Source organism: Cygnus olor, chromosome 1 (genome assembly GCF_009769625.2).
Source record: "Cygnus olor isolate bCygOlo1 chromosome 1, bCygOlo1.pri.v2, whole genome shotgun sequence".
NCBI lineage: Eukaryota > Metazoa > Chordata > Aves > Anseriformes > Anatidae > Cygnus > Cygnus olor.
This window is the reverse complement of record NC_049169.1, coordinates 208335096-208362783: the sequence shown is the minus strand read 5'-3', so window position 1 is coordinate 208362783 and position 27688 is coordinate 208335096. Positions and strand designations below refer to the sequence as shown.

Genomic DNA, 27688 nt, shown 5'->3' with positions numbered 1-27688 from the left:
CAGTTAATTGAGGTGTGGGCACGCTGCAGTCCTCGGGGGAGAGTGACTATCCCTGCCGAAAGCTTGCTGAAAACCGAGAGCTGATGAAAGGCTGGAGGAAAGACTCGCTATTCATCAAAGAGATTTTACTAGGTGGATTTTCAGAGACTTGTTGTGTGAAGGGTGTGCTTATCCATGAAAATGTACTGCTCAGCCTTGAAGTCTGAGGATGAAGTTAGTGAAGGCTGAGGTTATCGTTCCTGATTTATGGCTGAAGCCACCCATCTGTTCAGTCAGCCCGCAGCGTGGAAGCAATCCGTTCGCTCTACATAGAGATGGCATTTGTGCTGCTCCAGACACAGAAGTGGGTCTGGTTTATTCTGTTCTGATTTGTCACCCCAGACTCCCTGCAGGCAGGTGGAGAAGGAGAATGGGAGCTGAGAAGGCTTTGAGACACCCTGGGGTGCCTCACCAAGGTTGTTTCTAAGACAAAATCCTCCGAGAAGCTGCTACTAATGCTTCTGGGACTGGATGTGTGTGACTCCTCTGAAGGTACACAGGGGTACCTACTATTTGTGTTTTTGAAGGCACTGTTGCTGCTGTTTTACTTGCTCCAACGTTCTTCTAGTAAGCGAGAACTGATTTTTGTATGCTTTTTTTTTGTATTTACCCAACAGTTAAAGATTTTTTTTTTCCTGTTTAGTACCCCAGGGATCATAAGAACATCCATTATTTCATGAAGAAGTTCCTAAATGCGCTGTTGTCTTGGGGACAGTAGATGTGATGGCCAGAGCTGCTTCTCTGAGGGGTACGATGAGGTACCTGCTGAAGAAAGCTGTTCCTCAAGCTGCAGGTACTCAGCACCCTTTCTTGTTCCCGTGGGCTGCACACCAAGAGTCATCACCCCTCCTAGTCTTTTAGCAACCTTCAAAGATGCGTAGAGGAATTCCTGGGAAGTTTGGTAGGCCTGCCTTCTTGCAGGCTGGTTTTGGGACGAGGGTTTAGGAGTGAGGGCTCCTTCCTCAAAAAGGAACAGTACCTGAAGGATTTGGGAGAAAAAAAAAGGCTGGAAATATAAAGGATGAGTATGCACGTGGTTATACGCTTTGCTCAGGAACACAGCCTGCAGGGTGGCTGCCTTTACGGCCAGGCAAGCTCATCGGGCTGCAGGATTGTAGTTTGTCAGATCTCCCATTGCCTTTGGGAGACGATCGGCTGAAAGTCGGAACAGGAATTGCTGCCACCAGTTTGTGTCAGATCCCTCGTGGCAAACACGCTGCCTGTGTGGGTGAAGTGCAGGCACAATATTGTTTCCCGTTCTTTGTTCTCGTTCAGCTTTTGAACGCAGGAGACCTCGTGGACATTTCTATGGCCACAGCCCACTGCAAGGCAGACCCACACAAGGCAGCTGCATGGCTCCGTGTGTTCAGGGATGAGCATTTCAAAGAGAAACGCAGCATTTTTTGTCTTCTTTTATGTCTATGGGGTCAAATAAATGGTGTGGCTGTTGTTTCTTTCACCTTCTCCAGGTCACTGCTGACTACATCTGCAAGCAGGGAGCAGGGAGGTGGCCTCTCCATCAGCCAGCCCACCAGGAGAGGATGAGGAGTCCCCAGGAGCCCCGGATCCATCTGTCCTGGCCATCCGTGCTTCCTTCCAGGCACACACCGACACGTAGCGGCCGCGGGCGGGGGGAGGTCTGCATCATCAGGGCTGTGTGTCTGCAGCCAGCTGCTTTGGGCTCACAAATCTCAACACAGCCTATAAAATTCAAAACCGCTGAGACACAGCCTGCCGTGTGCCTGCCTGCAGTCTGCAGGGCCCATAAAGCGACGACCGGACCGCTGCCGCAGTAGACACACGCCGCTTAGGAAGCAGAGATGGAAACCTCTGAGGTGCCTGGAGCCCAGCCTCCTTGCAAATGAGGGATTTACCATAAACAGAAATAGGAAGAAAAACTGTTTATTTCAGTGAAGGTAATGTTATTTAAAGCGGAACAAAACCAAAACTAATGTGACAGGTTTGGGAAGCACGGCCAGTTCCCACAAAGCCAGCGGTACGTGGGGCTGCTTTCAGAGCCCTGTGCAGGCTGTTTCCATCCTTCGGGGTCTTGTGTCCTGCAAAGAGCCACTGCTCTGGCTTAATCTGTAGGACTTTCGTCTGCCTCTGCTAGATTCTCCTGAAAAATAAAATGTGAATGTCAGTGCAAGTTATTCTACTTATTTGGAGGTTATTTTGTTAGCAAGCTGATGATACAGAGGCCAGTGCTTACGGTTTTAAGAAATATATAATGGAACGGTTGTATTGTTTGGAAAGTCAGAGAGCAAGTGAGGACCTTTTTTTGTGAATTTCACAGCCCTGGGATCCATGGGAGGAGGAGCAGGTTCAGAGCAGACACATTTGTGGAGGGTGGATCCAAAAAGACCTCTAAATGCAGCGGTCTGGATGCAAGCGGTGGCCATCGGCAGAGCTTCTTGGGACAAGGATGGCAATGTGTCCTGGCAGCGAGGCTTTCCCCAGGCTGTTACTGCATGCTGGAGAGAAGATGCTGCTTTGATGGGCCTCGATCTGAGCCAGTTCATTGCTGTGCTGTGTGTATAACTCTTTATATGAGAGGACATTTCTTGGGATATTGCGTTCCTCAGAATATTACCTGCCAGGCACCTCCTATCTTTGCTTCTGTTCCCTGGGCTGCAGTTTCCAACCTCTTCCCTGGCATCTCAGTGTTTCCCTGGTATTCTCCTGTGTTTAATGGCTTTTCTTATTCATAGAGTGTGCAAAACTGTAGCGCGATTCTTAAACTGCATGTCCTCAACAGAATTTATATACATGCATTTTATCAAATCTGTCACTTCTAGACTCCTGTGACATGTTTGGAGTCCACCTATGATGGATTAGCAACAAAGACGGCAGGCAGCATACCTTCCCTAGCCTCCCTTTTCTTCTCTCCTCTTGTCTGTTTTGTAGGTCATGCTCATACTCTGCTAAAATTTTGGGTAATCATGTTTTCTATCCAGTCTCCTTTGCATTGTGTTCAGTGCTGGGTTTCGTCAGCATCTCGAGACTATGACTGCCATACTTTAATTAACTATCGACAGAAAAAAGTAATTTTTCCCATCTATGTGTCAAAGTTTGCTTGTTCTATAAGATGTAGTAGATTCTTCAGTGTAATTTAAAAAGAAATTCAGCATTTTTTTCACTTTTTCATACCTGAAATCTCATGTTGTACTTTAGTCATGTCACTTTTTGTTCTGCCCACAATAAACCTAAAAAATAAGGTCTGAATTGTGGTTGCCTTGGATGTACGTGGGGGTTATTACCCAATATAATCCCCCTCAGTCACCTCTTCAAATGATAGAACCAGCATCTTCCAGTTTTTTCCTGAAGACCATGAGTTTCTGACCCCAGGGCTCTTCTCAGCCTCCTGCGCACGTGGCTTGAGTCGAGGCCATCATTTTTTTTTCCTTCTTCCTTCTGTTTTCTCTTTTCCAGTTCCTTCCCTTTTCCTTCTGCATTCGTAACTAGACGAGGCGGGATTTATTCATTTATTTAGCGAGGGAGCTTTTCCTTGGAAAAGCTGATCTGATGAAGCTGCAGCAGCTTTGACTTGGTTCAGACGGGCCACGTTGCTGCACAGCAGCCTCGCCGAGCAGCCGTGGGCACTGCGGGAAAACCCCACGGGCACAACCAGAGCAGAGGTTTGCACCTGGCTCTCCTGCCTGGCAGCTCCACTGCGATGTCTGATTTTTGTCGTTTTGGCAGAGATCTTGTATTTGTTCCAAGGTAGACATAATTCTTGTTTTCTGACAAGTCCTAGTATTTTGTTTGGGCTTTCTGCAGCTGTGTTGTGACGCTGATGTCAGCTCTTGAAGCAATCGGTCTGAATATGTTTCTATTTGTAGGAACTTGATATTTTTACATTAAACTGTCTTTTGACCTAAACCAAAACAATTTTCTGTAGTTACACTGCTGAGTATTTGTACTCTGTTTTTGTCCTCCCTGGCACCTTTCAACTTGCACTGAGAGAAGAGGGGGAGCAACACTTACTGAGAAAGGAAAAAGATGTGAGGAGGGTACGGAGAAGTTGCAGTGCTCCAAACCCCTTCACGAGTGTTGTTTTTAACTGGGGATGGGAGGCCCACTTACCTCTTTTGAAGGAGGAGGAGTGGTATCACGTTTTTTTTTCCTGTCTTCTGAGTTGCCACCTAGGAGGGAAAGTCAAAGTTCTCAGTGAACAGAGCTTTGGGCAGGGATTTCATGCAGAAGAAGGTGCAGGTACCTTACGAGAAATGCTGTTTATCTGAAATCATGGTCTGTGGCGTGGATATGTAAAACGACAAGAGAGCAGAACTGTGAAGTTAAATCCCATCTCCTACCTAAGATCCAGAGACACCACAGGTCACCGGGGCAAGGGGGAAGCATTTCTTAGGGCTGCTCTGGGGACTCCAGCATGGGGTGGAGATACCCAAACTGGTTGTGCAGGAGGTGGCTGGGTGCTAGGCAGTCCCGCTGCCAAGAGCAGAACGAACTTCTGTTCATCCTGCTTCTTGGCACAATAAATTAGCCCAGCAAATCTGAAGCATGTGGATGTGCAGAGACCATCGAGGGGAATGCCAGCTTTCATTTTCTGGTGTGGGATTTGGAACGTTCTCCCTGCCTGTAGTCATATTCCCATATTCTTTCAGTTAAGCTTATAAAGCCATTTGACCTGGGAAAAATGCGCAAAACAGTAAGAGGATAAGACAGCATTTATCCTCTGCACACTATTTTAAAATCTTTCTCTTTTTCAACTTTTGTTTGCTTTTTTTTTTTTTTTTTTCCCCAAACCTCAAAGGAAAAAGTAAATGAATTGAACTATAAATTTCAAAAGAGAAAAAGGGAAGAGACACTTTGAAAAAAAGCCACAGAACTATATGAAAAATTACCCTGAAGGTAGACAACAATTTTCATTTCAAAATTTCTATGGAAACCTTTTAAAAAATGCCAGAATGGATTAAAAAGTGTTAAGCTCTTGCTGCCATTTCTGGACACGAGGTAGCTGTGACAAGGCTTTGTTCCCAGCTCAGAGCACTCCTGCTTGCATTCCGTCGCGCGTTGTCTTTGAACCAAAAGAAACCTGGTTCGCAAGAGAGGTGGCCAGTATTGTGCAGTGAACAAAGAAATGCTGAGAACCTTGGTTAGAAGTTGTTAATTGTTGGAGTGTCACCTACCTTTGGATGTACTCGGCAATTTCAGCCCTCTTGTACACCAAAATGCCCAAAACCAAGAAGATTAAAACCAGCGTCCCAACCGCTTTTCCCATATTCTTTACAGCTCCCCCTGATTGGAAAGGAAGACAGAAAGAGAGAACGTTACACTCTGCGCACACCAGATGTTTCTGGCACCAAAAGTGAAGAAATGAAGAAGAAATGGCAGCTTGTCACACATGCACAGGAATTCCTGGGTGCACACACTCGGCTCCAGACGACCTGATGCTCTCGTGCGTAATCCATCCCTGCTGCTCACGTTTCCGAGGCACCTCCACCACTGCCTGCTTGGGAGCCACCAACGTTAGCATCATTCTCAGAAACAATCAAAAGCGCTGAGGTACTCAGCACAGTGAGTAAAGTAATGCTACATAGGCCTGGCAGCAGGGATTCTCTTTGGGACGGCGAGGTAAGGAGCTCGAGGACAACCAGTGAGGTTGGAAAAAAACAGGAAAGCTTCCTAGGTTGTTCCCTGATAAGGGCGCACAGATGAAGAAATACCCAGATATAGCAGATAAGCAATTTGAGCTGAACATCTGCTAATGGCTGCGGCTCCAGCGTGTAGTTAGTGTCTGGATAAGAATGGGAGGTTGTTCTTAGGGGAAGTAGAAAGGGGTTCGCTCCTCCCAGCACACCTGGGCAGCCACCAGGAAGACGAGCAGAATCCTAGAACTTGGCGTTTGCCTTTCTCCATGAACTGGGAGGAGCACAACATTGCCGCTTGGGTATCTTCACCGCCATGCCAGCGGGTGAAATATCACGATGGGTTGATATTTCAGGAACAGCTGATTCAGCATACAAGATGTTAACTGCCCAGAAGAGCTCGATTTCTGTAGTGCCATTGGGCCTATTACCGCTCGAGCAACTTGCCATTTGCCTGGTCAAATAAGCAGCAGAAAGATCTCATCATTCTTCATCAGCAGCAGAACTGATGAGCAAAGAGGGTCAGGGAAGAGCCTGAAAGCTGCCAGCAGTCGGGTGCTGGTGGGTTTGGGAGTGCTGCTGAGTGACTGTGGCGTTCTGCTCATCAGCAAGTTATTGCACATAATATATAGGAAAGCAGAAGTGCATCTCTCAGGGGTACGTGCCAGGAAAATATTTATTTATGCCCTGTTCTCCTAGGAGTGAAACTCTGCTGGAGATCTCTGTTAAGAGGAAAGGAAGATTCTCCTAAGAGGGTTTTGATGAGCTCAAAAGACACTCCTCATCAGCTGTCTTAATGAACCGTGTGCTGGCTCGTTGGCCCCTGTGCTTAATGGAATCGATCTGCAGTTCCTCTGGGTGCCCTGAGAGTAGTCAGAGAGAGGCAGGCAAGGCAAGCACAACTGGAGGGGTAAAAAGAGGTGAGATAAGAGAAAAAAATAGAATAAATTAGAATAGAATAAATTAGAACAGAACAGAACAGAACAGTTCAGTTGGAAAGGACAAAGACCAGCAAGTCCAAATCTGATGTATTTAAATAGGAAGGGAGAAAGAGATGCCACTGAACCAAGTCCGAAATGATTTGGAAGTATAGGTGGGGAACTGCTGAGCTTGTTCAAGAGAAAATAATGCTAAGAGAGGCCGTGCGATGTGCAGAGTGGTCCCACCCCACCGCGCTTACAGTAGTACGAAGGAGGTGGGCCGCTGTCAACGCTGCCTCCAAATCCTTCCAGCTTGCAGTCTGGTGGGGCCCACCCAAAATCGCAGTGGCAGTTTTTCTTGTTGTTGCACACCTAAAAGAAAGTAAATAAATATTTTATGGCATGAAAGATACAGAAGTCATGTGGCGCCACTGCGTTTTTCCAGGGAGTCAGCCGCTAGCGCAGCGTCTCGGCAGGAGCAGCAGCGAAGGGCAGGATGAGATCCACAGCCTGGGATAAATTTGCTCCTCTCTTTTAGCTGCCAGCATGGAAATGCTCAGCCTGCTTTGTGTGCAGCTGATAGACAGGCACTCCTGGCCACGGGCTGTCAGGGGCTTCGTGGCTTGTACCTATCATTAGGTGTCTGCTGCATCGGTGACGTGAGGGCAGTGGGAGTCCCCAACCCATCACGGCGGTGATGGTCCTGCTGAGACAGGCTGCAGGCACAGCAGGGAGGAGATGACAGCACGCAGAAGGTGAAAGATGGTTACGTTTGCCTTTTTGCCAGCTTGGTGGGAGTGCTTTTTGCATTGCTCAAGCTGTTTTCATTGCAGAATTGGAAAGCACTTTTGTAGTCCTTATTGACCGCAGATTTACCCTGCTCTTGCGAACATTGTCCCTATTTCTGTGATGACAACGTGAAATGTCACAAACACGTCCAAAATGAATTTGTCACCTTCATGTGACTCAAAAATCATGGCTTTTGCTACCAGATAGGGCCCTGACTCCCTTGGCTGCACATTCGTGCTGTGCAGGCTGGACTGCTCACCAGATGGGACCTCACACGGAAGCTGGGTCGTGCTGCAGGGCCAGCCGGTGCGAGGTGAGCTGTTTTACCTCCCTTTAGTTGCTAGCTGGCTGATTTTGTATGGTTTGTTGTTAGCCCAGGGTTGTGATGCTGTTTGGCAGTACGGACCCAGAGCTCTGCTGCCCCACATCCCAAATTTGCTCGCTTTCCCAGGTAAAGGCACAAACACAGCGGCTGGGCTTCGAGTGACGCTTCTCTCCCCTTCCCTGGGGTGGCAGGGTGGAGGCTTGCTTTCTTCACTTTGCAGCCTGAGCCATACAGAGCAATAATTATTACATTTCAAGGATGCTTAGTTTGGAGAACTGCTTCCCAAGGAAAAAGCATGTGTCTTTTGGGGTCGTAACCCTTCTCTCTCTGGAGACAGCAAAAGACATGGTTATTCCAACTGCATTGCTACCAAGAACATAACTGCGGGTGGACCCAGCTAGCTGCAGCTGGTGGCAGAGCAGAAGAAAAGGGGACAGCAGATCCCTCCAGCTGCAGGTTGCCAAATTTCCAGTGTGACTTTTCTTACAGATTCCCACTGATATTACAGCTAAAGGCCCCACAACAGCAAATCTTCCCCAGACTCTCCCTTAGCACCCACAGTAACGCCCAGACACATCTCCTGCTCACCTACAAACGTCTATCTGGAAAGAGGGACGGGTACCCTGAAAGTGACATCATAGAAAAACTGACATTTGAAATAGTTCTGCCAATATTAGTGTCTGAAAAATAGGTTTTATATAAGATTTAGTGCAGCCCATGTCGTACAAAATCTGCCATTTCTGTGCTACTTGCACGGAAAACAGCGTTATATAACTGAGCATGCATCTTTTAGAAGATCTCTCCAACCCCAGCTAATTTAAATTCAGTAGCACTGACAGGTGCAATGAAGGATGAAGCGTTACGATGTAGAAGTCAGCTTTTACAATATTTGAGTGAACAAAGAAGACAAACGGTAGAAGTAACTGATGAACACTGCTATGAAGAGCAGTGGACTGTCAGAGCACAATCTGGGAGGAAACCATGGGTGAAAACCGAAATATTTTTTGTGCTGCTGAGCTGGAAACCATTATGGACTTCTACCATTGTTATTGAGAGACAAATTTACATTTCATATATGCTACTCTTCAAAGGATACTTAGAGGTTTTCTACCTACCCCTTTGCCATTGCACCGTTTCTCTGTACAGTCGCTGTTGAGAAAAGCTGCACTGACACACGTCCTGTTTATACATATCTGCAGAAAGAGACAGACCTACATTGGTGAAAAGGTACAATGACAGATGCCAGGAAAGGGCATTGACTGCCGAATGGGGATAAAATTACTGAGAAACAGCCTGGCAAGTCTTCTCACTCATTTCATTTCATCCGAGGCTTTTCATCCCCTCTCTCCAAACAAGCATCAGGGGAACATAAACTGAAGGTCTTTGGTTCCAGGGTCCAGACAAACCAAAGAGATGGAACAAAAGACAAACAAAAGGGGGATGGAACAAACCCAGTGAGGGCTACAAAATGCACAGAAACCACTTCTACCTCAGGAGTAATTCAGAACTGAAAAAAAAACACTGGGTTATGCCAGTCTTAGTAGGAAGTACCCATGTGCCTGCTCTGTTCATACCGGTCCTTTGGTACCTGCCCAAGGCTGGAGGGGAATCCTGGGCTGGATGGTCTTTAGGACTGACCCCACACAACCATCCCAATCTTTGCACACACACACAACCCTATTTTCTCAGCATGCTCTGCAGAGCCCAGCAGTTGGTGGCTTGGGAAATCCTGTCTCAGCCTGTCCAGCCCATATAAGATGAACAAGGCCTTGGAACTACAGAAGGTGTTTTGTTTGCTCAGTGAGTAATGTGGAGCATCCTCATATCTCCAGGAGGCACACAAGCATCTCCTCTGGGCAGGAGGAGACTGGAGGAGTTACACTTTCGGCGTTTTGCCTTGCAAATTAGTTAGTTTTGGAAAGACTATTTGCATTTGGTGGGTGGTATGAGACCCATCTCTCCTGAAAGGGGAACTCTACTGAAGCCAGCACTGATGAGCCCCTTCCCTTTTGGTGGAACTCAGCACCTGCGCTTTTCTTAGAGGTATTTTTGCTGCCACATGGTAGCAGGAAACCGATCCTTTAGTCTGCCACCAGCTTGACAGGACTTCAGCTTTCTGTGTGGGTCAAAGGGAAGGAGTGAGCCCTGTTCTTGGAAGAACATTTGAAATTCTTTTTTATGTGCAACAGATAAGCTTTGACTTTGGTTAGTAGCTTCAAGAGAAGAGGAGAATCTTTTATGCCTGAGAGGAAGAAGAAAAAAGCCAACAACAAAAGCCAAAGTGATGTGCTGCGATTTTGCCGCCTCTAAAGGAGGCTTTAACACTTTGGGGCTTATCTTGGAGATCATGAACATTTTCTTTAGGAACAAAATCCTTCCATTTAGCCTCCATCCTATTCTATCCCTGTATCTCCCTGGGCCTCTATGGGTACCTTGTTCCTTCCGCACGACGTGCCGTCTTTCACCGATCCGTCGTCAGGCGTGTCCAGGGGCAGGTGGAATTCGAGTCCCCAGCAGAGCTCGTTGTTCACGGTGGTCTGAACCACGGTCTCGCCGTCTTGCCGGACTGGCACTTTTTTAATGTTAGCACACTGCACTCTTCCGCAGAGGATGTTCCTGCGACAGACAGACAGACAGACAGACTGCTGCAAGGCTTGTAGAGACATCGGAGGTTGTGCTGACCCGTGGTGCTGGTGGACAACTGTGCTGCCGACTGTTTGAACACCCTGCTATGAATTTGGCCTCTCCCAGCTCACACCCTTGGAGCAACCCGGGCACGGTCAGAGGTTACGGCTGTCCAGGGCCGATCCCTGTAGGCAGTTCCCATCCAACCAGCCCTTTTTGGAGGTGTTTGACTAGCACTGACACAGACCCTATGCTGCCAGGTGGCGTCGGTGCCATGGGACGTGTAGGCACAGCCCTTGGGTGTATCTCTCCAGAAGCAGCAGAGACATGTCTGTTTGTCTTTTTGACCCTCAAATTTCATGTTTTGCCATTTTTTTTTAATACTGTATGAGAAATACTGATATTTATGCCAGGAGGAATTAGGTAGAGTTCTTCAGAAGCTCGTCTCTGTGCTCAGAGATGGCAACAGTGAAGCTCAAGTTCTGCCTGTGCAGTGTTCAGCGGAAAAATAGGAAATAAGCTCAAATTCTGAATTTGCACTCTAGTGTCTGCTCTGGTGACAGCAATGTCCCAGTCCTTGGTGAACTGCCAAGTGCAAGCATGAGGAAAGGTCAGGTACTAGTGCCTGCGTATTTTTGAGTGACTATTAATGTGCACATGGACAGCAAATCTCCAAGGTGACCAAAACTCCATCCTTTTGGACCATTATCCATACCCACATTCATATCCTAGAAAAAGGATTTGCAGAAAGACGGGGCTTTGGAGATGTGCTGACTGATGGCCACTGCACATGGCAGCAACATGACAAGAATTAATGCTAAAGGAAAAAAAAAGGGGTTAGTGACCCAGTTATCAAACAGAACAGGAAAACCCAGCCCCGACCCGCTGCTGGGATGACCCCTTAGAGAGGGAAAGCTGGGAACGCATTGTGCCTAAACCCAACACCACTGAAATCAGGCTGAAGATTTCTTGGAAAGGGTGCTGGAGCTGCACGCCCCTCACACAGGGCGATGTCCCGCGCCCGCTGAGCAGCCAGGTGCTGGTGGCACTCACTCTTCCCGGCACTTGGTGTAGTAGGTCCCGTTCCAGCCGCAGTTCCCGCAGCGGTCGCCTCGGACGTTCACTTCCCTGAAGCAGCTCAGTGGGGCACGGTGGGCAGCTGCAGAGAGAGAGAAAAAAGGAGGTGTTCGTGGCGAGGTGCATACCTGCACCCTCTAACCCCTCCTGCTGCTCCGTGTGATCGTCCTGAAAGGGCCTGCCATGTTCTACGGATTTTTTAATTTATTTTCTCCCAGTTCCTTTTTGAACCAGAACGATCAATGTGAGAATGAAGTGGCTATATGAAGAGATCTGCCACCAAGAGATCAACCAACGGTCAGAGAACGGACCGTGGTCATTTATCCAGAACAACCTGGAGCAGAAGATGAGAATACAGACGGCAAATCTTTCCCAAGCCTATTTTTTTTTCCCCTTTAATTCTAACTTGCTGTATAACACAGGTCTTGCATTCATCCTAAAACCAGAATCACCACCATTACGTTCAGTATCAGCAGCACTGATCCCGTCAGACACCAGACACAGCTCACAGCACTGCGTTCCAGCAAGGCAGAGCCATTTCCAACCCAGGGAACTTCCGTTGTTTTCAGAATATCTTCGTACTTACCGGTGTTGTATACAGGTGACAGAGCACTAAGGGGAAAGAGCCTGTGGTCAATGCAGGGCTCCCACCAGGCCTTCTTACAAATTTTGAAGCATTCAGGATGTTCTCAGTGTAAAACCAGGTGCTGAACTTCCCAGTGGTCCTGCAGAGAAGGCTGAGATTGCTCTGGTGGCCGTATCAGCCCTTCGCATGACAGTTCCCTGAGTGTCCCATGCCAAGATGATGACAGAAATATTCTGCCTTATCGATATCCTTGCCTTCTCCAGCAGCGCCCTTCATGAGAAGCGCTACCACCTTCATGTGCAAGGGTTACGGCTTCCCAGAGACTCCAAACTTCTCAGAAACGTGGCAGAACACAGAGGAACCTGGCTTTATTTACAGAGGACCTGCATACGTTCATAACGAGATCTATAGCTCAAATCCTGACGATTGCTGTTGTTGCTGATGGGGAAGTGCAGAACATAATCACCCTGCCACAGCCCAGGGCACGCTCTGGGGAAGTTGGGCACTTCCTACAGAACTGAAATAATCTCGGAGAGGATGTGGGCAAGTATTGCAAAATCGCTTGTAGGCTTCAAGTTTGAACTGGGGGAAGTTTGGATGCACAAATTGGGGGTGCTGTTGCTTTCAACAGCGTAAGGGTGGTCTCACTGACTCTTGCCAGCACACCTTTACTTCTGGGTCTCTCTACGGGCAAATGTCAGCCATTCCCATGGCACGCAGAGCATGGAGTGGTCCTAAACAGCACTGCAACCACTACTGCCTGAGAAAACCTCTTTTCTGATACCCTAACTATTGAAAAAGAATATATTATACTATATTTATATACATATTGTTTCATCTATACAGTTATGATGCAAAATCATGGGGTATTTCAAAAGTATTCCGTAATATTTCCCCTGCCAGGGGAGGTTTAGGTTGGATATTAGGAAAAACTTCTTTACCGAAAGGGTTGTTGGGCATTGGAAAGGGCTGCCCAGGGAAGTGGTTGAGTCACCATCCCTGGAGGTCTTTAAAAGACGTTTAGATGTAGAGCTTAGTGATATGGTTTAGTGGAGGACTTGTAAGTGTTAGGTCAGAGGTTGGACTCGGTGATCTTGGAGGTCTCTTCCAACCTAGATGATTCTGTGTGATTCTGTGATTTTTCTATGCAAGTACTTCTATTCTTAGGTAACCCCTCCAGATATCTAAGCCTGCCTGCCTTACAAAGAGCAAACAATGAATTTTCAGGGACTGTGGGAAAAAAAAATGGACTTTTTCAAAGCAGAAGGCAGGGAGAAGGGAGGATGCAGGAGTTATAAGGCAGGAGCTAATTCTGGGTCGGGCGATGTGCTACCATCACAAATGTGGTTCACCTTTGCCGAACAAAGCCTTGCACTGTGCCTCGTGGCTGTGGCACTGCCCCTCGTAGCAGCGGTCGTTGTCGCCGCAGGGCGTCCCGTCCTGCTTGAACACGTCCACGGGGCAGGTGGCCGAGGAGCCGTTGCAGTACTCCGGCAGGTCACACGTGCTCCTATATTCTCTGCAGACTTTTCCTGCGGGCTGAAACTATATAAAAAAAAAAAAAAAAGGCAAAAAAAAAAGCACACGAAACAAGTTTGGAATGGAATTTTTCTTCCAGAATGGCTGGTCCAAATTATTCAAATCCATGTGGCAAAATCTTAGGGAATGTCCCGAAAGTGTAAGATGAAGAATAACTTAAATTTGCAAAACATCAGGCAGAGCAAGGAGTGGAGGAGGGCGTGAGGGTCTCAGGTCCTTGCTGTCCTGCTGGGAGAGTGCAAGGGGCGATTGTTGGCATCCCAGCAGAGAAATGTGGTTTTATTCATGCATTTCAGGCTGAACAAGTCAGAAATGCCTCTAGAGGTACCCTGCTGCTAGATCTTCCCTAAAAGCTTTCCTTTTGGCCACACTTGTGTCTGTGGGATGTCTGGTCCAGGACTGCCAATGCCTGTGGCTGGCTGGTGGGTGCGGTGCTGTCCCTGCACCCTCGTTTGCTGCTCCTGCTGATGGTTTTCCTCTGACATAATTTCACTGTTTCAGAACTATCTGTTCTCTGTGGAAGCACGAGCAGATTCGAATCCTGTTTATGCATATTTTCAGACCAAATATACTGAGAAATACAGGAAATAAACATGATAGCACCGAACAAACAGCTCTGACAAACAGCTAAGGCATTAGTTACCCTACTTTTCAAGTAGCAGCAGGTCCTGCTGTAACTCACCTGACACTTGTGACAGCATTCGCCTCTGTAACAAGAAGCCCCCGGTGCGAGCAAGCAGCTGGAGGAGAAGCAGCATCCCGACTCGAGGCATGCCTGGGAGTGAAACACCAGAACATCCCGCTATTACAGACAGGTTCTCACTCAGGTGATCCTCTCTAGCTTAAGGGACGTGAAATTGCAGGAAATTCAGGGGAAAGGTCTGCTGTTTTCTGCTGCTCCTCAGCTGTGGAGCTGTGTGTCGCAGGGAACTCCGCTTTTGAAACCGTGCCCGTTGTTCTCTCGGGACTAATGCTTCCACCTCATCTTCTCTGCTCGTCAGCCAACCTGCCTGCTTCACATGGGTGCTCCAAGAATAGGCTCATTAATGTTTCCAGAGTGCTTGGAAACTTCTCTGAGACCAACAGGAGAGATTGTTCTCCTTTTCTGTCATTTTTCCCCTTCTTTTGTACTTTCCTTCCCTTTTTCAGCGCTCCTAGCAATAACCTACCAATTCCTTAAAAGTTCAAATTCCCTGCCCCAAACCAGTCAAGGTGCTGACAGACTCTGAACTTTGTCCCGTAAACAAAATAAATTACTGAGATTTTAAGGGTACCTGGAATGTAGGGGTATCTGCTTTGTAAGAAGAGCTGATCAATAGCTTTTTAGCATAATAACAATGAAAGGAAACAGGAGCAGTAATGAATTATCACACTGGTACACAAACCCTAAGGAAGAGGAGATAACTGACAGAAAACAAGATTTTCTTTGGGCCTTCTGGAGAGACCAGACTTGTAATGTGGTATTTGAGAGGCAAGGGACGGCTTTGTAAAACTTATTGTGGGGCGTTTTAGGGGGATTGTGAGGATGTGCCAAATGGGATGGCTGGGAGAAGGACCAGAGTGGGGGAAAGGGAGAGCCTAAGGTGGACTGGGGAGGAACAAATGTGGGAAATGGAGAAGTGAGAGGTTAAAGGGGGTGGTAAGAGGGGCTTCTGCTCAGCACACTTGTATGGCTTAACCAGGCTGCAGAAGCTCTGTACAAAGAACAACAACACAAATTGCAAACGAGATTCTTGCTGGAAAACGTAACGTTCCTGGCGAGCCATGACTGCACGTCCTAGCGTTACAGCAGTGGAGATACCCACATGCAAGCGCTCTTAAAAGCACTTTTAGAAAACTCTTCCACTGACTTCAGGGTAAATTTATTAGAATAAAGAAGAGAAAAACTCTGGTTTTATAGACAAGAAGAGGGCAAGTGGCAATAATTTGCCTATAGAGCTTCTCGGAGGCAAGGACGTGCCCCTTCCGTGGACTTTGAATTCTGACTCAGTTTTCTTGTCTGCAGACCCCTCATTTCTATGAATATCAGCGCAGCCAGAAGGCAAAAACCTTTCCAAGTGGACAAGGTGTGGAGCCATCTTATCTCCCTCCCAGCAGCTCCTGGCCAGCCCCTCGCAGCCAGAGCCCCCTTGCAACACGAACTCGCCCTTAGCTCTGCACTGTCTGCTGAGAAAGGTCCCTCCACAGCTAGGGAACAACAGTTAAGCTACCTCTAAATTTTACGCAAATCACATGTATTCTGCACACAAATAAAGCCATGTTTGGGTAAAACCCCACTTGACGGGTGCCCATGAAAGTGGAATTCCAATGGGCTCATTTGGACGTGTAACCCTTCAGTGTTACTCCTTCCCAGGAATTGGTGAGCATTTATAGTTGCAAAAACTCTACAGTTTTATCAACACCATTCTATCCTGTAGATTGCAGTGAAATATTTAATTGCTAACCTCGTCAGTGCCGCAGTCGCATTCTTCGCCTTTTTCCAAGACACCGTTGCCACAGAGTTCAAAAAGAAATGGTTTTAAAGATGGTATGTTGAACAGACAAGGCTTATTTTTTCTTATTACTTCATCATAGTATTCTCTCATAGTACAGTTACTGAATGCCAAGCAAGATCTGCAAGAAAAATATTGATTATATATATATATAAAACCATACCATATACATAAAGTAATTGGTGGAGTCAAAGAATAACAGATAGATTAACTAACAAAGAGGAATATGGGAAAATTTAGGGGAAACAAGGCTTTTTTTTTCTTCTTCTTTTTTTTTTTTTTTCTCTCCTTTTTTCTTGTATAAAGACATGGGAGACAGCAATAGCTGCCTGGAAGGAGAAAGGAAGAGACCACAAAGTGGCTTTGAAAGTGCTTTGGCCTTGGAAAGGTGGAGGTGGAGGGCAGGAGGCACGAGATGCAGTGTGATTTATTACAAACCGCAGTGTGCAAAGCAGATCATGGGGGTGAAAGGGATCTGCTTGCTTTCCTGTGACCGCTACAAAACAGCCTGGAACATGCAAAGTAACCAGGGTAGAAATAGGGTGACTTCATGCCTGGCTGCTCAAGTAAATGACATCTACTGGTGAGCAATGCAGGAGTGTGGGCGTGAGGATTTCCAAAAGTGAAGCTAAGTCATCTCGTGCAGAGGATTTTATAGAGAAACTAAATAGAGTTTGTAATTATATGGATTAGGAGGAAAGCTGAAGTAAGATGGCAAGGTTGTGAGCATGATGCCAGTATCAAAGAAAATGTTGGTGTGGCCCGAAACAAAATGAGAGCTTGTGGTAAGTGTGATATCAGGCAGCACTGCTGGGACATTGGAGCAACTTGAGCAAGGAGCAAGGCTCTGCAGCCATCCCCTAAGTGCTTGCATGCCTTTAGGGTGACAGATGGCTGGACGGGACTGATGAGGAGCAGGGGGGTGACACCATGGCATAGCTCAGCAGCACAGCGGATGGCAGGTCGAATGAGTCAGAGAGAGAAGTGCTGGTGATGTGCACATGGAAATGTGAGTATGGGCATGAGAATCGCTGCAGGAGTTCTGGAAGAACTATTGCCTAAAGTCAGAGGTTGGAGACAAATAAGTTTAATTGGTCCCTCAGGATAACGAGGTTATTATCCAAGAGCTGACAGCAGAAGCTGAAGGAGCAGGGAGCCACGAGATGCAGTGTTCTGACTTGCTGAGGTTTTCACCCCAGCCCTTGTGTGCTGGGTCCTCGATCCCCTTTGGGTGGCTCCCAGGTGGAGCGGAGGAGAGGCACCGCCACGGGCAGAAGCAGGACCACTGCTCACCCACCGAAGTGCCTGTTTCCTTGCTGATTTTCCTGGAAGCACAGACATGTCTGGTAGGAGACTGGTTTCTTAAACCCTTAATGTCTTCAGGGAGGCTCAGTGGGTCTTTGTAACAAAAAGGTCTGATACTGTTCATCAGCATTAAGCCAGGAGCCTGTGTCCTTCTGGTTGATGCAGCTTGTGCATTTAAGAAAGTGAATGAGAGATTTCTTCACCCTGAGAAAAGGATCTTGGGATTTGAAAGCAGAAGACTCTGCAATGAAGCAGCCTTCCCTGCCTGCTGATGTTCACTGCATGTTGGGAGAGCCTCCGGAGCGAAGAGGAACAAGGCATTTTAACAGCAGAGTTATTGGAGTGCTGGGAGCTGACCACAGGGATGCTCTTGGAATATTGTATGGTTTCTTTGATGCTGAAAGAACGGGGGCTGACATCTGCCAAATATCCTTCACAGGTTTCAGCAAATGTTAGTTAATTAGTGCAACTATTTTTTCTTCATTGTGGTTATATAATGAGGGAGCGGGTATGAGCAGCAGCTCCTGCCCCATGCAAGGCAACTTTTCTGGAAGATTTACTTTCAAAGGTAGCAACCCTACACAGGCAGTGCAAGAGGAGGGATGCAGTAACCCCTAGGTCTGCAGGAGGCATTCGACCCAGCCGTGAAGAAGCCAACAGCAAGCAGCACTTGGAGAAAGCAAATGGAAAATGAATAAAAAATTATTCTGTCACCAGTGGGACCAAGGAAGCTGAGTTTGCTGTGAATTTGTGTCTCAAGGAGAGCTGGAGTCTCTTGTCTTATCTAAAAACCTATTCTCACAACGTTGTTAAGAACTTGATAAAGAATGGTAGAGCAATTTAAACTGGAAGGGACTTAAATTGGCAGTCCCTGGTTCTACCACCAGGGCCAGCTTAGATGCCAAGTAGCTGCTGGAACAGAGGAATTAAAAGATGTTGTGGAGGAACGGGCAGACGCACGCCCCTACAGCGACCCAGCAGCTGCTCAGAGCCGGGCAGCAGGAGGCAATGACCTGATTTTCACCCAAAATGATGTCGGGAGAACCAAGCTTTACTCACCCCGGGGATGATCGCATGATGCATCCTCTGTGGGTGCAGTTGCAGTTACAGAATTGGTCGTGGAATTGTTTTGCGTCATCGTGGTCGAAGCCCAGGCTGTGGCCGATCTCGTGCGCCAGGGTCATCACATCGCTGATGGTGTCCTGGCCAGGGAACTGCAGCCAGGGAGAAAAAACACAGGTCCACGCTTTCCTAAGCAGGGGATGTTGATGTGGGCAAGTTCAGGTCCAGAATTCCTGCATTTTGCTCAGCAATCGTACAATTTGTGCTAGCTGGAGACTTGCACTGCAAACAACCAGTTAGGGAAACCAAAACCCCTAAAGAGAATTGTACCGGGGAAGCACTGGGGAATTGTTCCTTCACCACCTCTTCTTCAAGCAACAACAAAAACAAGACCAACATCACCTCCTTTAGATGCCCAGTTTAGATGTTATCTGCTGAAAAACCTGAACCCAGGAGTTACACGGAATTAAATCACAGGGTTCACTGTGAATATGACAAGTTTATTTTTTCTGATTTTTTTTTTTTTTTTTTTTTCTGGAACTGTCTTTCTGTAATAACACTGAGCAGTGATCACCTTTGCTGTGTAAGCTATCTTGAGCCTTACACTGCATTTGTGTACACTGACGGACATTAAAACAACCCAGGAAAATCCATGTCCCAGCAGCTGGCTGGAAGTCGCCGAGCATCTTGAATGCCTGAATGTCTTCTTTGCATCTTAGGAGAGGTGTCTGCAATCTGCCCAGGTGTCCGGAGAGATCTACTTCCTCTGCTACCTCAAAATCTGGGCATAACTCAGGTTAATGCTGACTTCAAGAGGAAATTTGTGAATGGAAGGTGCTCTCCTTTGGCCAAGCAGCTGGAGCCTGCGAACACCGCTCGGTGTTGGCCTCAGGCTGCAGGATCCCGAGCTGGGGGATGGCATCCAAAGCAGCCTGGCATCTGCCATCACTCACGTCTCCAAAAGCTGCCAGGACGTGGTGTTGGGCCCCTGCTCTGGGTGTCCCTGCTGGAGCAGGGCTGGCACCGGATGGACCCAGAGGTGCCTCCAACCTCAACCCTTCTGGGATTCTGGGGTTCTGTGACATTACAGGTGCTATGGGGGAGGATGAGTTATGGGGGCAACATTACAGCCTGCGAGGTCTCCCCTTACCGAGACGACACCGACGGAGTTGGGCTGGCACATCATCCCCTTCCAGGCAAAGCCCCGCTCCGCATAGTGCTGGCCGCTGCAGCAGAGACGTTTGGGTGTTAAAGGAAAGCAAAAACATCATCATAATAACAGGATGCCCTGCAGGAATTACAGCTGGAAAATAATGGCTTCAGGCAGCAAGGAACTCCTTTCCTGATGATCTATACCAATGGGGATCTCCTTCCTTGAAGGAATCAATGGGGATCCCTTCGGCTTCCCTCTGAGCTCTGGGGCTGATTGCAGGCAATGCTCAGCAAGGTTTCCCTGTGTGCAGTGACTGTCTTATAGACTAAATGCATATTTATACACACACATCATAGATTTTAGTGTGCAGAGGCTTTGTTTCCTGTCAAAGGAAAGTAAAAGGAGCAGTCAAAACAGAAACAATGTACTAGGTGTTAAAAAGCGAATGAATGAATGAAGTGCTTAAGTGAGTGCATCAACAGTGTGCGATCTAACTTCCCCCTCCTAGCAAAACAATTTAATTCAAATATTGTGTTGTAAACCACACGCCAATGAATTAAGACATCTAAAAATGAATGGTTAATCTATATAAAATGGTTAACATTAAAAATGAGATTATAATAATTCAGTTACAGACAACGGTATGAGAATTGGAAATGCGATATACACTCTGCGTGTTCAGGAAAATACAAAAGAGGACAAGGAAAGGAAAGGGCAACGTACTTAAAATCCTCCTTGTACCAATTTACATGACAAATGAGTGCTGATTAGTACACGGACTGATTAAGCCAAAACATTTTCTTCCGTGAGATATCACCAGGACAGAAAGCGCATCAGCGTATGAGTGCAAGAAGTGGAAGGGGAAGGGGATGGAGGTGGCCCTGCTCCTGCTTATCCCTCTCGCGGGCTCTTACAGCAGCAGCTCCACGTGGTCGTACTCGATGCGCCCCGCGGCGTCCCTCTGGCACCAGGTGGTGAAGAACTGCAGCGTCTGGGCCAGGCTGTGGGTGGCCGTCACCTGGTCCCCCCTGGTCCACATCTCCACCGCGCTGATGACGACCTGCAGCTTCATGCGCCTGTACACCTGGGGGTGGCGAGCAGTGGGATGCGAGGAGGTGGCCTCAAGTGGCAGCAGGGGAGGTTTGGATTGGGGATGAGGGAGAATTTCTTCGTGGAGAGGGTGGCCAGGCATGGGACGGGCTGCCCAGGGAGATGGTGGGGGTCCCTGTCCCTGGGGGTGTTTGGGAGACGTGTGGATGTGGCACTGAGGGACGTGGTTTGGTGATGGGACTCGGTAGTTGGCTTGGTGACCTTTTTCCACCTAAATGACTCTATGATCTATGACCCCGGGCTCTGCACTTCTTTTTATGTGATTTGTGCAAGACCCAGGTTCTCGCTCACACTGAAACAGATGAGCATTTTCTTTATTTCCATGAGATATAGTAATTTAATAGGTCTTTCTGTGCAGCTCATTTTGGAGTGGCTGAGCTTGGGCTGATGCCCCAGCACCCTGTCTGTGTATGCACACAGAGGAATCAGCAGAGGAACACCCAGTGCTCCTTCCTAGGTCTCAGAGCAGGGCGATGATGAAGTGGAGGTCATAATGAGATACCAGGAAGCACTCAGCACCAATAATGCATATTCCATCAAACAGCTTAAAGGGATAATTTCGTAATAATTTTTACACCGGCTTCACTCACACGTGAAGGGATTTTTTAGGGGTGGGAGTTACATCACTCGGGAGCCCATCACTTCCCCAAGAATGGCTGCAGTCAGAGGATGAGCGCCCGTCCCTTCCCAGGGCAACCACCATCGTCGTGACCGTGTGCGTGCTCACCGTGTTCAGGAGGTTGCTAATGGAAATGAAGAGGTGCAGCATGAGGGTTTCGTTGTAGCTGTTAGCTTTGAACTGGAAGGGGAGAGGGGATGCGTTACAGCCTCGCGATGCCAGAGTGGGGAGCAGCGGTCGCTCCCCTTGCACCTTACGCAGCCCAGCACCTGCCCCCCATGTGTCTGCACCAGCCCTTCCCCAGCTAAAATCCTAATTAACCACATCGGATGTACCCACAGTGGGATTTCTCACCCCACTGGGGCTCTGCTATTTCGAGAGGATGGCTCTTGGCACCGACAGGAGCCCCCTGTCCCTGCTCATTCAATAGGATGATGCAGGGAGAGGCGTGCTTGTTATCTGCTTCCATTAAACAAAAGCCCAGTCCCACAGAGCAGAGCTGGTGCTTTGGGGTGGTGGGAAGGCTGAATCACCACCTCTCGAGGGGTTGGAGAGGGGGCACGGCTCCGGGGCTTTGCTGCCTTTCCAGGACGTGTATTCCCATGGGACCATTTCACACCATTTCGTTCTATTCAAATAAATACCAGAGCAGTTTTCAAAACGCTCCAATTATCCCGGAAACGGCTGCTTAGGTCTGTCCCTGAGCGTGTTACAGCAGTCAGACCTCATCACTTGTTTTAAAACCATTTCTTCCCTCGGCCTCAAATCACAGCAGTGCCCTCACACGGGCTGAGCACCAGCAGCCCCTTCCCGTGGCAAGAGGCACGCTGCCCAGCGACGTGCTTTGATTCCCTCAGGTGCTGAGAACCAGTGGCGGGTGCCCCCCTTCTCCTCTCAGCACGGGCATTAGAGCCCCCTGATTGCATAAATGGGGCTCAGAGCAAAGAAGAGCCTCCAGTACAATGCAGCAGCTGTAGCAAAGCACCACGGCGCTGAGTTCTGGCACTTACCAGCTCCTGGTTGGCGACAAGAGCCAATTCCAGGTACCTGGTGGGCACGGGCAGGCTGTGGAGCCCGGGGACCTCCTGCAAGTGAGCAAATGGCACAGGTCACACACTGTGGGGTGCTGTTTTTTCACCGCATTGCAAAAAATGAGGTGCTGTTACTCAACGTGGTCCAGAATTTCCCTGGTACAAGAACATGGCAAGTATCTTGGAGCAGGAAAAGTGTTAATGAGTGCCGCAGGTAATCAGGGACAGAGCAGGGAGATTCAGACACAGAACGTGGCTGTAGGCTGGGGCTTCCTGGTAGCAGGGGTTAACCTGGCATTGCTCACATTAAATTGCCTATACGCTGCAAATTTTGCATGATTGTCCTGTGGCTCAGACCATTTTTAACCATAATTTTGGTGCCACACAAACACTGCTCTGCATCACAGGGAGGATAGAGTGTGGCCAGCGCTGTTCCAGCATCCAGCATGAATGGCAAGAAAAGGGACGTCAGCAGCTCATTGCTGGGGCAAAGTGGTCCTGGACCGAAGTTGCTCAAGCCACAGGAAAGCCACATAAATAACTCTTGCTTGGCTTTGTTTCATTTTCCCCAGTACACCGACGTAACGCAGCTCAGGGAACCCAAGCAGTGAAAGCCCCACGTGCGGTGCCTGGGCTCCAGCAGGTTCTGGAAATGTGGTTGTGGGCATTTCTTGCCTCTGCCTCTACATTTTGTACACTCAGCAAGGTAACTGGTGGTTTCAGTCAGTTACTGCATCAGTATAGAGTCACGGAATCACAGAATCATCTAGGTTGGGAAGGACCTTCAGGGTCATCGGCAGCCTTAGTGGCAGCGCTGTCCCATGTTTTATAGTATCAGCATGCAGTCAGATTTCACTGCAGTATGGGGACTTCCCAACCCCAGAATGCCATCTCTGGGTTCAAAATTTTGCTTTTAAGAAACGGAATTTACTCGTTGGCATGCCAGAATGCTGCAGCATAGTCTGCAGAGCTGGGCTGCAAGCCAGTGGCAAGCAAAAGCCTCTCTCACTGCACTGGGCTCTGGGGACAATTCCTGGCGTTAGTAATTCCCTGAGAGCAAGGGCAGCCCTTCTCACCTGGGAGAGGAGGAGGAGCAGGAGGAGGAGGAAGAAGAGGAGGAGAAGATCTTTGCTCTCAGAAACACAACAACTGTCTTGGCTGCTGCACAAATATACATGGCCACAAAACTGCTCTTGCTTAAGACCCATTTAAGCGTGGGGACTCGTCTCTCTTCTCTGATGAACAGATACCACTTTATTATTATTATAAATTATCCTCTCTCTGGCAGGCTCTCAGTAAATTCAGTGAAATTGTAGCAATTAAAAAAACTGTATTTCCGCCATGGGAGCTGATAAGTAATTCTTTCATCTAAGTGTTTTGTATTATCATCATAAGGCAGCATCTCTGAATGTCACTCTTTATTTCTTCCACTGAATGCAATCATAGCACACTGGCATCGGCCAGGCTGTGGCTATAAATAATCCACACTTGTAGGTACAGAAATAACACTTTATCTCAGCTCTTTTGACAGCAGGGACAGCAATGACAAAAGTCCCCACAAGCTCTGGAAGCGTTGGCAAATCAAAGCAAATAATTTTTTTGACCAAGGTGTTTCAGAAAACGAGCACATCAGCAAGGTCCCGTAACAAATGAAGCCAGAACAAACTCATTTCCTCTGATAACACGGAAACAGTGTTCCTGAACAGAAGAGAAGCAGCAGATGTGTGTGTTTTGACATCATTAAAGCTTTTCCCACGTAATTTAAGCCAACCAGGTCGGTACAGCCCAGCTGTGCTTATTGTGAGGTGAAAACTGGGGACACGGAGAACTGCTGCTGTGCATTGCCCAGATGCAAAGACGCATTAAATGCAGTGCCAAGGGAGTCAGACCCGGATCAGAAACTTCAATGTCGACTTGAGCAAAAATTCCTGCTGGGTGGGAGGCACCTGGCTCGCAGGCATGATGCCGAAATCCTCTCCTTCCAGACCTGTGGTCGCATCATGCCCAGCGTTTGCCCTGCCCCACACCTTTACACCACCGTAAACCAGCGGACGGGGAGCCCTTACCTCGATAACCAGGATTTTCCTGCTCCCATTTGTGATTTCTCCTTCTGCGGGCAGGCGGTCCTGGTGCTCCCTGGGCACCCGGCAGAGCGGGGGCGAGCCTCCTGCCGGCGCCTTTCGGAAAATGAGGTGCTGAAAGGTCGAAGAGTTCTCCACCGGCTGGATCTCGTAGCTCAGGTCTCCGATTTGCAGGACTCCGCTGAGGATGTTCCAACAGAGAGGGAGGTAAGAGACATGAAGGAGATGGCTTCTTAAATTATTTAAGAAGCGCAAAAAGACCCAAAGTGCTGGAGGTGCTGGGCAGCCCTCAGGAGCTTATGCCATCAACGGGGAGCCCCAGGAGCATTCTCGGGGGTTCAGGGCTCTTGGGACGAGCCAGCATTTCACGTGGTTTTGGAAATAGGGGATAGGAAAGGTTCATTTTAGCTCTTTCATATCACTGGTCCTGTGGGCAGGGATGCAGTGAGATGACACACGGAGCTCACCTAAAACACCTTCTATGGGAAAAAGTGTCGTGCCCAAGGCTTAGTGTACATAAGACAGCCTTGAAAGAGCAACCAAACGCCCCTACAGAGGCGGCTTTCTGTACGTTTGGAGCAGGCACTGTCAGACATGAAAATATCCCAGAAAATACCCCAGACATGGGGTGCACCTGTAGAGGAAGATGTCCCCAGCAGCGCTTGCTCACTATGAGCTTTTTGGGTGCAAGTCTGTGAAGTGTTTTGGCATGTAAAACCTGCTACCTGCCTACAGCCTGCCAGAGGTATGTAAAACTCATTTCTTGGCCAAATGTTTCATTAAAATCTGATTTTCTATCAGTTTTTTACCTCTGCGCCTAATTTTCATTTATCTACGCACCTTTTAGATCCCTATGGTAAAAATTGCTCCTGTATTTTCTCAGCTGTATCGGAGGATTTGGGTGCTAGCCACAGGATGGAGCAGAAAGCAGGCAGAAGGGGGATCACCTGCTCTGCAGAGGGACACAAAGCCCTGGCACAGCAACCTTGGCACCAAAACCCCACAGCACCCTACCTGATCCCAAAGCACGTGCTGACGGAGACGACAGAGCCCGGGGAGCCCTCCACGAACCCCTGGTAGAAGCAGTCATCCTGCAAGGGGCAAGCAGGGCCTCAGCCTCGGGAAAAGCTCCTGCACCAGGGCTCAGAAAATCCATCCGTAAAGGGAAACATGAGAAAACAGCCTTCAAAAACATCTGTCCTTCCACTTGGAGCAGGAGCTTTGTGTGCGAAAATAAAAGGTGCGGGAGGTAAGCAGGGAAAAGGCAGGAGGATGAGTGGGATGGAGGAGGCTGCAGCAGGCTGAGGGAGTGTGGCAGGATCAGTGCTGCCTCCAGTGCTAATAGAAAAGGGAATATTTGGATAATAATGAATTTTGGGGGGATATTTTTCAGATTCCTCGTTTTTTCTTTTGATGGAATAAAATTGTATAAAAAAAACATTAAAAGTTGGAAGGGAAAACCAAGCGTTCTGATCAATCTCAATTTGTTTTCCCAGGTTTTAGCAAGTCTTTGTACAATTTCCTTCCTTTTGTAAACAAATAGTGAAAAAAAAAAAAAAAAAGGATGTTTTCAAAAACAGCATCCCCTCGCTGTGTTTGGTGCATTTGAGTGGCCCTGTGAAGGGGGGCATCTGCTTCTGTCCCCCGGGCACCCCAGGCAGACCCCAGCCCTCACCTGAATGTACGGAAACTCGGTTATCAGCTCCCCCTCTGCACCATAAGTGAAAACCGGGAGGTCCTTGGCTACCAGATTTCTGGAAGGCAAAGCAGAATTTCTCAGGGCGGGCTGAGCTCCGCCACGGACCTGTGCAGGAGGACAGAGAACTGAAGAGCCTTACTTTGCCTGCGTCAGGTGGATGACATGGTAATTTCCTTCTGCCATGATTAAATAAGCCTTGTCCTCCTGTAACGCAATGCATGTTAATATTTGGGGTATTTATTTATTTTCCATGGTCCCTGCCTTCCCTGTAGAAGCCCTGTCTGCAGGCTGGTTTAGGGGGCCGGAGCCGCACCCCTCCCATCTCCCCGTCCCCCCTGCAGCATCCCCCTGGGCAGAGACAGGGTTGGGTCTGGGGGCTAAAAAGTGTTTCCAAAACCATTTCCAAACCAGCGCCTGACCTCTGTGACAGCCCCGTGCCTTGGCTCCAGCTGCCTCGGCACCGTCACTTCGGAGTAGACGATGCTCGACGCTCCAGTAAACCCTGGAAAGGTTCTGAGGTTAGGGAGCAGGGACGTGGCTCACACCAGGCTGGGAGGATTTCCCACCTCTGCAGTGCAGAAGGAGGGTTTTAAGTGGGAAATTTAAAAAATCTGGCATATGTAAAACTGCAGATTCTTCAAGGAGAGGCATAAAAGAGGGGGTTGAGCAGTTCTCTTCACTGCTAATACCAACTTCTAATGAAGTTTAGGTACAAGAAACTCCGGAGAACTTTTGAAAAGGGGGGAAATTAGATGATTTCCAGAATTTCAAGATGCTGAGCCTAGCGCACATTCTTCTGCTCATTCCCCCAGCCCATGCCCCCCAGCCTATGTCCCCTCATCCCTGTTGCCCATCCCCATTCCCCATTCCCAACCTCGCCCCCATCCCATCCCCATCCCCATCCCCATCCCCATCCCCATCCCCATCCCCATCCCCATCCCCATCCCCATCCCCATCCCCATCCCCATCCCATCCCATCCCATCCCATCCCATCCCATCCCCATCCCACCCCTCTCCCAGCCCCATCCCAGTGCCCCTACCCGCCGTCTCCCTACCCCTCACCTGGGCAGAGGAGCAGGATCAGTCCCGCGACCCCCGTGCCCCTCAGGGGTGGGCACAGCCCCGTCCCCATCCCCGTGCCCCTCGTGGCCTGCAGGGACACAGAGTCAGCCAGGCCCCCTCCCCAGCTCCCCCAGCCCCTTGCTGGGCTCCCCCAGTTGCCACCAGAGCCCCAGGCCCCCCAGCTGCCCCCAAGGCCCCGTTCCCAGCCTCTCCCACTGTCACCCCTCAGTGGGGCCTCTCCATGTCCCACCCCACAGGGACCTGTCCTGCCCCCACCCCGCTGACACCCAGCCCTGCCTCCAACTGCAGCCTGGGCTCCAGCTGCCACCTCCCACTACCTGGAACCCCTCCACCTGCCACCCCATCATGTCTCATCCCACCCTATACCATCCCATCCCTATCCTTATCCCATCCCATCCCATATTGTCCCATCCCCCTCATCGCCACGGCCATGCCTTCTCCAACTGCCACCTGGGCCTGTTCCACCACCTCCCACCACTCTGCTCTCACCTCCAACTGCCACCATCCCTCCTCCACCTGCCACCTATCCGCATCCCATCCCATT

The 27688-nt window shown here is 48.8% G+C and overlaps 1 protein-coding gene across 2 annotated transcripts; it reads right to left on the bottom strand.

Moving 5' to 3' along the window:
• Positions 1-1064: 1064 nt before the first annotated feature.
• LOC121056972 (disintegrin and metalloproteinase domain-containing protein 9-like) lies at positions 1065-27688 on the bottom strand. 2 transcript variants are annotated; one of them, XM_040530592.1, is made up of 22 exons: positions 27124-27688; positions 26755-26790; positions 26481-26563; positions 26201-26265; positions 26038-26116; positions 25377-25453; positions 24348-24543; positions 22261-22335; positions 21359-21430; positions 20436-20605; positions 19519-19594; positions 18366-18520; positions 15954-16122; positions 14192-14284; positions 13323-13515; positions 11361-11466; positions 10115-10298; positions 8798-8875; positions 6829-6940; positions 5190-5298; positions 4126-4184; positions 1065-2158 (listed from the first exon to the last, which is right to left on the bottom strand). In XM_040530592.1, the coding sequence occupies exons 1-21, from the start codon at positions 27191-27193 to the stop codon at positions 4151-4153; spliced, it is 2232 nt and encodes a 743-aa protein (XP_040386526.1). In that variant the 5' UTR covers positions 27194-27688; the 3' UTR covers positions 1065-2158; positions 4126-4150. The 2 variants fall into 2 exon arrangements, with proteins under 2 accessions (XP_040386526.1, XP_040386605.1); XM_040530671.1 differs by lacking the exon at positions 26755-26790 and having other exon boundaries at positions 1067-2158.

What these genes read in the sequence shown, in the direction of transcription:
- LOC121056972 (XM_040530592.1), bottom strand. Translation starts at nt 27,193, where the DNA reads ATGGGGACGGGGCTGTGCCCACCCCTGAGGGGCACGGGGGTCGCGGGA. An exon ending in ATCCACCTGACGCAGGCAAA is followed by an intron (nt 26,117 to 26,200) that starts GTAAGGCTCTTC and finishes TTTGCCTTCCAG; the next exon opens with AAATCTGGTAGCCAAGGACC. An exon ending in TACACCAAGTGCCGGGAAGA is followed by an intron (nt 10,299 to 11,360) that starts GTGAGTGCCACC and finishes TGTCTGTCGCAG; the next exon opens with GAACATCCTCTGCGGAAGAG.